Genomic DNA, 12,809 nt, shown 5'->3' with positions numbered 1-12,809 from the left:
GCCCTTAAGTCTAAATGACATATTCTTCTAGCAATATAAGCCCTCATCTACATATACAGTGCTCTTTATCTTCTTGTGCCATTTGTATTTGATTGTATCTAGAAAACGAGTCTATAAAGGTCAGTAGTTCATGGCCGGAGGTCGCATCCACCAATTGATCAATCTGAGAGAAGGAAGTTGTCCTTTCGACAAGCCTTGTTGAGGTCTATGTAATCAACACACATTCTCCATTTCTCATTGCTTTTCTTGACTAGGACTACATTGGCGAGCCATCTTGGATAGTGTATCTCATGGATAAAGTTGGTGCACAAGAGTTTATCAACTCCATCTGCAACCGTTGACTGTCGTTTGAGGGCAAATCTCCGAGGTTTTTGTCAGATCGCCCTGCACTCAGTATTGATGTTGAGCCGATATTGAGCTAAGCCTCAATCAATTCTGGGCATATCATTGGGCAACCATGCGAACACTTCTGAATTAAGGCGCAAGAAGTTGACTAGCTCTTCCTTCCTCTTCAGGGTCAATGCCGACCCTATCTTGATTGTGTGATCCGACCTTTCAAGGTTCAACAGGATTTCCACCAAAGGTTCTCCAACCGCAGGATGCGGATTGACAAGCAAGGGTTCTCACGGATAGTGTACAATGAGATAGTGAACCAACCAAACTATACTTCCCAACCACTAATTCATTGTGTTCTTCAGCTTGGGAAGTGGGGGGAATGTGTTAAGGTTAGAGAGTGATGTGGTTGACCCATTAGCTCTTCACGCCATAATTGTCGCCATCTGCTCAACAAGGGCCTCCTCACCACATGACCAAACTATCGATTGACCCCATGGTCAAGTTAAATAGGCGAAATAGCCTGACATCAATCGATGGTAGTTCTAACCGATGGCAGTTCTAACTAATGGCAATTTCAATCGATGTAACAAATGGAGGCAATAGCCTAGGATCAACGAAGGTGGTTATAACCGGTCCTTACTAAACAGACTACGCAATGCTCCCCCCAAGCGTCCACTATAAAAGGGGTCGCATAGGATTTCAGACATCTAACTTGGCGAGTTTCACCTTGGGACTAGCTCAAAGAGAGACCAGGTTGGATCCAAGTTAGCTTCTAGCTTGGACAGCCGAAATCTATTCTAACAACAATAAATGAAGATTATCTATGACATTGTGTTTGATTGCATCAGATGTTAAAAAGATTATTTGGTTGGTATATAACTAAGACTTTCTTAGGCTACTTATTTTCTTTTTGTCTTTGGGTAAGAACTCACAATTACATCAAGACTTTAACTAACACCACAAACTTGGTTTCTTGTTCTTGTTTTGATAAAACTGCCAAGATTTTGTAGCCTAAGCAACATTAATAGCTGAACTTTATAGAAGATGAACGATGACAATGACACAAAATCTTAATGCTTCAACTAATTAAGATTGGCTAGATGGATCTTTGCCATCATTGAGCTTTCTTGAGAGCAATATCACTTGTCAAAATAAGGGTCATTATCTATTATATTATTGTTTGTAATAAAAATTAGCATTTGAACTTCTAAACCTGCACTGATCTAGAACAGTGCAATATTGCTTATTTATTTCTATATCTATTTTGTATAAATTAGTATGGCAATGGGATGAGTCACGTGCAATGGCCTTCTAGTTGACCTTTCGTCTTGGAACATAAGGGTGGGAATTCCTTCTGTCGCCTCCAAATGACCACTTGGCATCACCGAAATTCAGCGAAATTCCATGTTAGTAAGAAATGAAAATATCTTATACTTCTTGTTAGCTACCTAATGCAATCTTCTTTTTCCAGGCATGGGTGGGGCTAACAGTATAAAGAAGAAAAAAAAATCAACAATAAGCATGCACATATTGTGGCATTGCCTTCATTCAAAATAGGCTATAATATCTAAAAAACCAAGGAAGATTTATTATTGTGGCATTGCCTGCTACTTCTCAAGATATTACTATTCACCAACATGTTAAACTACTTAAATCTGCATGTTCCACAACATGATTTCTTACAACAGAACTGGTAGGCTATGCACCTGAACAGAATACATCATAACCACAGAAGTCTAGTTACAATGAAGCATATAAAATATCTTTGAACATACCACTTGAGATCGATGCTCCACATCCTTGCAGAATCGAACAACCAAATCAGCATCCTATTTATTGCAAATGGACAGCATTAAATTTCTTAATACACAATTCAGACATTGCAAGTTATTTGATGCCCATATTAAGCTTTTGGTATTACATCATTAAACCATATACAAGCAGAAAATTTCTAACATGAAGCAGGGATGGGTAGTATGATAAATAATACATAATAACACAAGAGACACAGAAAAGAAAATAAGCTAAATCTTTACTTGTTGCAGCCCTATCCTTGGGGGAACTGATGTTCCACGACAGATGCTTCACTGAAGCTTTGAATGAGAGATGTTTTCAAAATCAATTAAGATCAACCCTAAGTAAAAATTAGAAAATGTGAAACTTATGTGAAACCAGCCTTCCTTTTGAGATGGTCTGAACCCATTAATCATATACAGATTTCCTTAAACATCAAACTTGCAAACAGAAGCTTTATTTGCATCTTGCAACTTAAATTCAAAGAATTTATTTAAGAAGAAATGAGAACCTTAGTCCTTCAAAAAAAAAAAGGCCCTGTAACATTTTGCCAACACTTTTCCCTTAAGACCAAAATGTCCAAAACACATCTCCAACCATGTGTTACCATTGCCAAACTATAACAAATTAGCAACTTGCTTCAAGAAAGTCATTACAAAAATGAACAATTGATCAAATGGAATTCAGCCACAATTTCAATTTGATTTTCAATTTTCATCAGCATGCCCCCATGCTAATAACATGCAGCACTACAAGGCATGGTTATGTGCCTGACAGAACAAATCAATATCTCATACAAAGTTGTTTCAGGCACTATCAGCACAACATGGTCGGTCCATGATGGACCATGTGCTTATATCATGGTGTTGCTGTATAGTATGGGCAAAACTCATCAAGACTCAAAACTCTAAATCATTATGGTGATACAGACAAACTAGTCTCCTGAAATGTGCAATTTTGATGATCATATAATAGATGATACATTAGCTAAGGGGTTTATTAAAAGCTAATCAAAGATTTTGTAAGTGTATAACAAAAAAAGTAAAATGATATGAAAACAAAAATATAAACCTGCACATTTATACATATCAGCATGTGCACCATGTGAGAGTGCACACACACAATCATAGATGCAGATGTAAAAGAGAGATTTAATTACCAATGACATTCTTATTATGTCCTCAAACAACATTCAGCCTTGTTCCTTGACAAGAATTCAACTCTTTAAGTTCTTCTATCATGATACTTCTATAAATTTTAGCCAATGCCATTTAGCATGGAATGTTATAGTTGGGTAGATGCACTTGCACCAAATAGTTCAACTCTAAGCATATGTTGGGAATTTGTGTTAGGAAGCTTGTCTAAGTAACAAAAAGAGGTGCCATAGTATCAGCACATGCTTGTTCCTCAAAGTTCCAAAACAATTAAGCTTTGAAAATTTCCAGTTATCATTGTATCATATAACAGGGTTGCAACTAGTTTTGTGTTTGTTCATAACAAAGCTTCAAAGAGACTACAAGAATACAATCAGATCCTATGTTATCTTCTCCAGTATATCAAAATTTACATCTAGTTATCCATTTCCCCCAAATTTTTCATCCAACTACTTGGTTTCCTACTAATAAATTAATTAATTCTTCTCCTATTAAGAACTCACCCTATGCGTTCATCCATGCAAACAACAAAAGATTATGCAACATTCAGTTAAGCCACAGATTGTATTTACAATCTTCAGACTTTAGCACTTTAAGAAAATTCCAAACACTGAGCACAAATAATCAGAATTCTTAAGGTTTGAACCTTAAGAAAGTTGACTAAAATAAGTTTTAATACATCTAGAAATTTAAGCAAAAAAGACAAACAAAAAAGGAATAAAAGGGGTTCAATACACTGCCACAACCTCAGATTCCAAGTTGCATGAAAGCATTTTAACAACTAAATTGCAATTCCATTAATCATGCTATATAATACCTCCTATTTATTCAAGACACTCCAAAACATATTAAAAGACTCAAAAGCCTCTATACTACTGATGCCCATACTAATGGGCAGTCTTCTTCCTCAAACAACAAAACTACCTCTTGAAATTCTGTCACCCCAAGGATTTCAAAAGCGAAACAGAATAATATATTATCATCATTAGGCATCATAGCAATAACACACAACCAATATTAAGACTTTTCTTGATTCATAAGAAAGCTAAACTATATGAAGCACCAAATATATAAGGTTATAAGATACTAGTCAGAGAGGTTTTATTTAAAGCCTTCATTCAATGGTTCTCAAACACGGATAGAAAAACATCTTCAAAAAGATTTTGCGGATAAATTTGTTACCTTTCCATCAAATTCAAAAGGATGGCCAATCCAGTCAGTCTGAGTAGAAGCTCAGAGAAGACAATCCATAAAAAAATTCCAGATGATGTTGCTTTAAACATGCGGACATGTATCAGTTGATTCTGACTAGAAATGAGAATAAAGGATACAAAATCAACGAGGCGACTGGTATTATCCAGGGCATAACAACCAGAGCCCGGTACCACAACAGATACGGCGGCAATAAAATACATGAAGAATGCTGTTAAAAGGGTAACACGGCATTAGAAATGGCAAAATAAGCAAATAAGAATATTACATCCACAGGCTTGATGTAAAAGTTAAACGACAAAAAAAGCATTAAGCTCCAATCATCTTCCCAATATAGTTATTTTCCATGTGGATCAAGAAGGTAGACAACTACTTAGACATATAAACTCAAATTTATGAAGCAATATACATGTGAACTCCGTCTAAACTTATATGTGTCTAATTTTTTGGTCCTTGACACCAGAAAGTAAAGCTTTGAATATCACTAATATGAAGAGGAGATGCACGATAAATCAGCAAGTATCTTCTAGTGTTTTCAAAAGGTGCTTAGGCAAGGTGAGGCGAAACCCAAGCACCTCGGAACACCTCAGAGTGAGGCATTTCAATGAAGCGCCACTCGAGCTCGCACCTAGGCCAAATCGAGTCGACTTCAAGCTCGGATTGACTGGGTGAGTAAGTTGGTTCAATCAAACCAACTAATGTCACCTACCATAACACCCCATTGCTAAAAAATAGTTATTAAAAAACATTGCTTAGCAGTTAGCAGTTAGCAATTAGCACCATGGTTCGCCTTACCAATCCATACTGGTGTATCAACCATCTATCGATATGGTACATACCGAGCTATATCGAGTCATACTGAGTATACTGACATATGGTACATAGAGACGTATCAATATATCGCCCATATCGATCTTCTATTGGATCGATACGTACCACCTGTATCGAGCGATATGCTACGGTACGATGAACCTTAGTTAGCACTCACCTCAAATTTCATCCTTTTTGAAAATACTGCTTTAAACATAACAATATACTCTAGGTAGGAACATCACATTGATTTTTTCTCTTATTTCTAGCAAAATAGCATCCTGATAGAATTTTCTATTACCTTGTTCCATGGAAATTAATTTAAGACCTTATTAGGACAAACAACAACTTAGAATTGTAGGCTTGCAGCATACCACATCATATGCTGTTATTTACATATTTCTTAATATATGTTGTCTTCAATGTTTGATCGTTTTTATATTTTAGGAATAATGACAAGTGTCTAGAGTAATTCAAAAGATTCATCGCCAAAAAACTCAAGAAAGGATCCTATTTGGAAATACAACTACCCAAAGGATGTTAAAGATCTTAATGTTGTGACATATTTTTTGCGGGAAGACTACTGGAGGTGGTATTTTCTGTGCAAAGCAACATTAAGTAAGAAACTTTAAGAATGTATCATCATGCAAAAAGTGTCCACAAGTGTCCATCTGATGTAAAAGAAAAGTTGCTGACTTATATAAATAAGACAAAGATACAAAGGAATGAAACTTATGGAATTTTACCCAAGGATGATATTCAATATATTAGAGATGATGAAGAAGAGAAAGATCATTCAGAACATGTAAGATGCTAACGAGAAAAAAATGTCTAACAGAAAAGGAAAAGAAGTTGTGATTGTTAAGAAGGCTAAAAAGGGGCTAATGGACTTGAATATGTATCAAGAATCATAAAAGCAACAAGGTAAAAGAGAAGTAAAATTAAAACAAACAAATATAAACAATGCTTATGATAAGGAAATAAGGGCAAGAGCGATTCAACACATTGCTCGCTTACGTTGGAATTCCCATTAATGCTTGTCATTTAGACAATTTTACAGAGGTGATTGAAGCTATTAGAAGACATGGTTCTAAATTAAGAACTTTAAGTTATCATAAGTTGAGAGTTTCATTACTAAAAAAAGAGTTAGAGCACACAAATGATTTATTGAAAAGCCACAAAGAAACATAGGTAAAACATGGTTGCTTTATTATCACAGATGGTTGGACCAACAGGAGACAATGGAGTATCACTAATTTGATGATCAACTGTTCTTTGGGAACCATGGTTGTGAAGTTAATAGATACATCTTTTATGAAATCTGGAGAAAAATATTTGAGTTGTTTAACAAGTTTGTAGAAAAAATTGGTGAACAAAATGTTGTCCAAGTTATAACCGACAATTTGCTAAGATTTATCTTTTGAGTATTTTAAACTTCTAACTACTCTCTGTCTCTAATTTTTCCAATTTAAATGGAAGAGCTACGTGACTCTTAGGTCTTATCAATTTTAATATCCTCTTTCTTAGGTATATTATTTCAAGCATAAAGACAACACTTGTATTAGACTCCATGTGTTGCATAATACATTGAACTAATATTGAAGGATATTGGAAAGATTCCTAGCATCAAGAAGACCATCTAAAGCACAATTTGTCATTGAAATTCTATATAATCATAGTTAGGCTTTGAATATGATGAAATTCACAAACAACAAGGAATTGGTGAGATACGATGTCATGTGATTTGCTATTTCATTTCTAACATTACAAAGTTTGTACCATTAAAAGCATAACCTAAGAAACATATTTAGCTCGGAGAAATAGGTGATAAGGAAATGGGCAAAAGATATGAAAGGCAAGAGGGCTAGTGATGTCATCTTAATGTTACCCTTTTGGAATCGTAGTCTATACATTAAAATAATAGACCCTCTTGTTCGAGTTCTTTAGCTATCTAATAATGAAAAGAAGCCTGCAATATATTTATGAGGCTATAGATAGAACCAAGGAAATGATGCAAAAGTCTTTTGGTAGAAATGAAGATTAGTACAATAATATATTTACAATCATTGATTAAAGATAGGAATGTCAACTTCATCATCCACTACATGCAGCAGGACATTATTTAAACCCATAATTGTTTTATTAGAAATCCTCCATTGAGCTTGAGGCAAAAGTTGTATTCGGGTTATATCAATGCATTGCAAGGTTAATTCTAAGCATTAAGGTTCAAGATAAGATTGGACATGAATTATCTTTATATAAGAATGTCAAGGGTCTTTTTTAAATTCTTATGGCAATTCGATTCAAGGATAGCTAAATCCCTAAGTATTTATAACTTTATATAATTAACATCATATAAATGCATATAGTATGTTATTGTTAATAATGAAGTTAAAATTTGCAATTGAATGATGGGACTTATTTGGAAATTTCATCCCGAGCTTGCAGCAATTAGTTATCAAAATTCCCAATCTAACTTGTAGTGCTATAGGTTGTGAACGAAATTGAAGTGTCATTAAGAATGTAACTATATAAGAATATTTTCATTTCAACTAATTTATTCTTTTTTAGATGGATTTATTAATATATCTTTAATCTATATGACATGACAAATTCATACAAAGAGAAGAAATTGGTTGAAGCATCAACGATTACATAATCTGATTTATATAAAGTATAATCAAGCACTGAAAGCTCATTATAATTTATAAAATAGTATTGATCCAATCTTATTATAAGATATTGATGATTCAAATAAGTGGTTGATGGTGAAAATAAGTGTGAATATACAAAATGCCGAAGATGAGTTTGTATTTGATCCAATCTCATTACAATATATTAATGTTTCAAAGGAGATGTAACAAAAACCTCAAGTGTTGGAGAATTACATACACAAGACAAATAACAAAAGCAAAAAATAAATGCAAAAGTCTCGAGTTCATCACTTGTCATCATTAAAGAGGAGGAAACCTATCTTGCTTAAGATAAATGAGAAGAATATAAATCAATTGAAGAGGAAAAGGAAGATGATGATAAGTTTAAGAACGATAAAGTTGATAATGATGATGACTGAATTTGATGGTAAACTTCACTGTTTTGACATTTTGTTATTAGAAGATGGACAATATAATTTGGTACTTTATATGATTCCAAGTTGATATGCTACTATTATTTTTGTGATCATATTTATCAATCATAATATATATTTTTAAATTTTAATATTTGAGAGCCCCTCGTTTCGCTCGGGCAGGTGCCTAGACGAGCGCCTAGTACCTCGGGTGTTTTGGGACCATGGCACCTAGCACTTTTAATAAGACACTATCTTCACATCACCAAATAGCAACAACGAGCAACACAAAATACAAGCCTCAACTCTTTGTAAAAATAGAATAAAGTTGTTTCGGTATTCATTTAAATTACCGTAACAATACCGACATATTCCCCTTTAATTACATCAGCCAATTACAGAGAGAAAAAAGCAGTAGTTTTCATTTTTACCTAGTAATTATTCTATCATTAGATTTTGAACCATATAACAAGAAACAATAAATAGTTAGGGAATGCCAGATATGTGTGTCATCAGTTAACAAACACAGTAAGATACTTCCACCAGTGATATCATGAAATCTTATAAGACTTTGTGTGTTTATCAGATGTAAGGGAGATCAGTTTCTTATTTACGTCGGCCAATTACACCATTTCTACCTAATAGTCACTCTATTGCTAGATTTTGAACCATATGATAAGAAACAATAAATAGTGAGGGCATGCCAAATGAGTGCCATCAGTTACCAAATACAGTAAGATAATTTCACCAGTGATATCTTGTGATCTTGTAAGACTTTTTGTGTTTATTAAATGTAAGGGAGGTATATACCTAGAAAAAAACAAGGAAGCACAGAAGTGTAGGAACAAAAGCTTGGAGAACTTCCACCATGCAACATTCCTGCGAAACCAGAAGTCAGTGATAGCTACAATGAAAGATGACGCTATATGAAACCAATCAAAGCACAAACAAAACCATGACCCACTGCCGTTGTAAATCCCTACAGTGTCTGTTCACCGAGAAGGTATTGTTCATGGAAATCTTTATTTTGATTCCCTGGTCGTTTGTTCTGTAAATTTGTGTAAGGAAACAACATAACCACCACTCATGCACCGCATAGTGACCGATCACAACAGGAATATTTGATCAACGATAAAAGGCTTTGATTACTTCAATCAGTAAGAAAAACTAATTGATGCTTGTTGAAAGAAATAAACAAGGCGTGTCGATTTCTAAAGGGAGGAAGAAAGAAGGCCGCCACATTGATCTGCAAATGATTCTCGAAATAGAGGTGATATCATCTGTGCTTGATAATTTATGACGTTAAAGGAAAGGGTTAGACGAGGAGATCGATTGACCTGAGCACCTGAGCTCAGGTAGAAAGATCCAAATAAGCGGGTAGCTACACATTGCAAGAAAAGAATCGCGGTGGGCAAATGCGGCAGCGGAGAAAAATGCGTACCTGAAGAACTCGGCGGAAGTGCAAATCGAACGGAATCGAGAGAAAGGGGATCTTGGGATGTTGTTGCGTGGTCTCGTCAGTTCAATTTTGAGTGGTAAAAGAACAGGGAGGATGGGCATGCACAGGGAACGGCAACCCTTACTCAAAATTTGATGTTTTCACTTAGACAGATTCTTTATAAAAAATCTCATATTTTAATTTGAATATTTTACCTAAACAATATCTAGGTTTTTTTAGAATTTTACTAAATCACTCCTCGTAATACGTTTTTTTACTTTATGGGCTTTTTTTACCCAAATCTCTTACCCTCTACCAACGGCCTCGTAATCTCTTACCAAAATTTCCTCGGGCAGCGTAATCAAATCTTCTAATTAGTAATTAGTTTTTATTTTATTACTTACCGATTTAAAATATATTAATTTTATTTCCTTGATTATCATTATAAATTAGGAAATAACTATTAAGCATTTCAAATTAAGTTATATCATATTTATTTAGTATATTAAATGAAAATTTATATTAAAGAAATATAAAAATTAAAAAAATTCCTTAAATGTTAAAATTTTTATTGTTAGATTAAAATATATTAACTGAATTTTTTGATATTCTTTGATCCATTTTAAGGTTTAGAATTTTATTGTTTGATTAGATGTTAAAATTATTCATGTTATATATATTATATATTGAAATTATGATTTCTAATCCTTATTTAATTAATATTATTATTTCTTTATATTAAAATTTATTTTTTAATTTTATATTTTAATATGTTGTTATGTTTTTAATTTATTATTATTAATGAATATATGTTGTCACAATTTGATATTGATTAAATTGGATAGAAATTTGGTTGAAATGACTCGTATGCCAAGCCCAACCCATAGGTCAAGCCATAGGCCACTAGTTAAGCCTACTTAGCATACCGAGCCCAACTCGCCTAACTCATACGTCAAACCCTAACTCACATGCTAACTTAACCCAACCTAACATCGGCGGTCACGTGTGATGCACATAACCAATCCATGAGTCAAGGGCTAGCCTAGCTTAGTGTTATGCATGCACAGTCATGTGTAGTACACATGACTAGTATACAGGCTGGCTCAACCTAGCCTAGTATTATGTAGTTATTTGATTTGAACCCAAACATTGATTTAACCAAACTAGATTTGATCAATTAGATTGATCATAGTGATTTCGAATTGGTTTGACTTATTCAAATCTGTTTAATTTATATTGAATCTAATATAATCCAAATAGTACTAGTCTAGAGTTGTTCCAAACTAGTTAAATAAGGATTAGAGATCGATTCAATTGGATTATGGTTAAACCAAATTTAATTAGATAGATTGAACTAGGGTTCAAGTCGATTAATGAGATATTATTTGATATTGATGATGTTTTAAATATAATATTTCATCCTAATATAGACATGACCAGTATGAGATGATATTATTTCCTTATCAAAGGCAAGTAAGACGATTCTTTTTGGGGATTAACAAGCCATCGGACATGACAGTAGGACGGTTCCTCCATATGTTATTGGAAGAAATATGTTTCCACTTTGGCGGGTGAGAGATACCACTCTATCCGCTATTAGGAGTGCGATATGAGTTTGCCTCCATCTGCTGTTGGGAGTATATAAACTCATCCCATAGGATAAAGCCTATACATCCATTGTTGGCGGAGTGCTCCTTCGTGTATTTAGTATATGGCAATAGGATGATTGATTTTCAATTATATATTTATTTTTAGTTGATTTATAGGGGTTCCTACTTAGCGTTGTTGAATTTTTTTTGTTTTTTATTTTTAGAACAACCTTCCACTTATTGAATCTCGGATTTTGATGATGAAACCAATTGATAGAGTTTATGATTTGATCTACGTTTTGAGTGACGTAGGAAGCTTCAATCAGGGAGAGACAATTAAAGTAGGAAGAATCATGTTGGGCCAAAGAAAAACATGTCAGAAGATTAGACGTCGCACCGAAGGATCGGTCGACGTATCGACATAAGGCTTCGGGTCATGAGTTTGGGCATCGGGCCAAGAAGAGCGGATATTACGCCAAGGAAATCAGAGTTACGGAGGTCAATTAGCTAATTGGGCAATAGGCTACAAGAGAGGATGATGCGCCAAAGAATCAGACGAAATGTTGATGAACCAATGACATGCCGGATAATATTTGATTAGCTTAATAATAATTGTCTAAATCGAAGTAGATTTTATGTGTGCAGGATTAACTACGATAGCAAGGCATAAATCAAAATGAAGTCCCGGAGTCAAGAACGCGATTTCGTTGGGAGTTCGAGAGTTCATCGGAAGTCCGTACATTCGTCAAAAGTTCTACCGGAATTGACCGAGAAGTCCAGGAGCTTGCCAAAGAAACTCATCGAAACTCGTCAAGAAGATCGTGGTGAAGTCCAGGAGCTTGTCGGGAGTCCGCTGGAACATTACCGAGAGATCGTCGGAAGTTCGTTGGAAGATCGCTAGAAGCTCGCTGGAAGAAACCTAGACTTACGGACTTGTTTAGCTTAGTAAATATCTTAAATTTTATAGTTAGTACATAATTGGGATTGGAATTATGCCAACCGAACTAGGGGCCAGTTAGGCCCATGTATGGACTATGTTGGGCCCATTGAAAGGAGCAAATAGTGACCCAATAGATGGTACTGTCATGACATAGTCTCCGAGACTGTTTCAGGTGGTGGTACCGCCCAATGGTAGGGTATCAGGCGATGGTACCGCCTAGTGTCAGTGCTGTAGGTGGTGGTACCACCCAACACAGACGGTGGTACTGCTAGGACCCCGAAAACTAGGGATGAGATATTTTTAGACTTCAAGTTTGAATCAACTTGAGGCCTATAAATACCACTCTCATCCTTGGTTAATACACACAAGTATTAAGAGTGAAAAAGAAAGAAATGCTGTCGTAATCTTGTGTGAACTCCTCTAAAAAATCTAAGTGTTAGAATAGTTTGAGAGAAGAGTAAGTGGGGGT

At 34.8% G+C, this 12,809-nt stretch overlaps 1 protein-coding gene across 4 annotated transcripts in view; it reads right to left on the bottom strand.

The window, feature by feature from the left end:
- LOC103973999 (uncharacterized) overlaps positions 1 to 9,952 on the bottom strand; it is a 31,854-nt gene extending 21,902 nt beyond the window's left edge. For 3 of the 4 annotated variants that reach the window (XM_009388709.3, XM_065121543.1, XM_009388710.3), the window contains exons 1-5: positions 9,815 to 9,952; positions 9,184 to 9,252; positions 4,616 to 4,707; positions 4,467 to 4,505; positions 2,112 to 2,165 (exon numbers count right to left, since the gene is read on the bottom strand). In XM_009388709.3, coding sequence (XP_009386984.2) covers positions 2,112 to 2,165; positions 4,467 to 4,505; positions 4,616 to 4,707; positions 9,184 to 9,250 — 252 coding nt within the window. In that variant the 5' untranslated portion in view covers positions 9,251 to 9,252; positions 9,815 to 9,952. Of the gene's footprint in view, positions 1 to 2,111; positions 2,166 to 4,466; positions 4,506 to 4,615; positions 4,708 to 9,183; positions 9,253 to 9,337; positions 9,782 to 9,814 lie in introns of those variants that run through there. The other variant, XM_018821668.2, reaches the window with a different exon arrangement.
- Between the last annotated feature and the right edge of the window lie 2,857 nt (positions 9,953 to 12,809).

This window comes from Musa acuminata, chromosome BXJ2-8, assembly GCF_036884655.1.
Source record: "Musa acuminata AAA Group cultivar baxijiao chromosome BXJ2-8, Cavendish_Baxijiao_AAA, whole genome shotgun sequence".
Classification (NCBI taxonomy): domain Eukaryota; kingdom Viridiplantae; phylum Streptophyta; class Magnoliopsida; order Zingiberales; family Musaceae; genus Musa; species Musa acuminata.
This window is presented reverse-complemented; position numbering and strand designations above follow the sequence as displayed.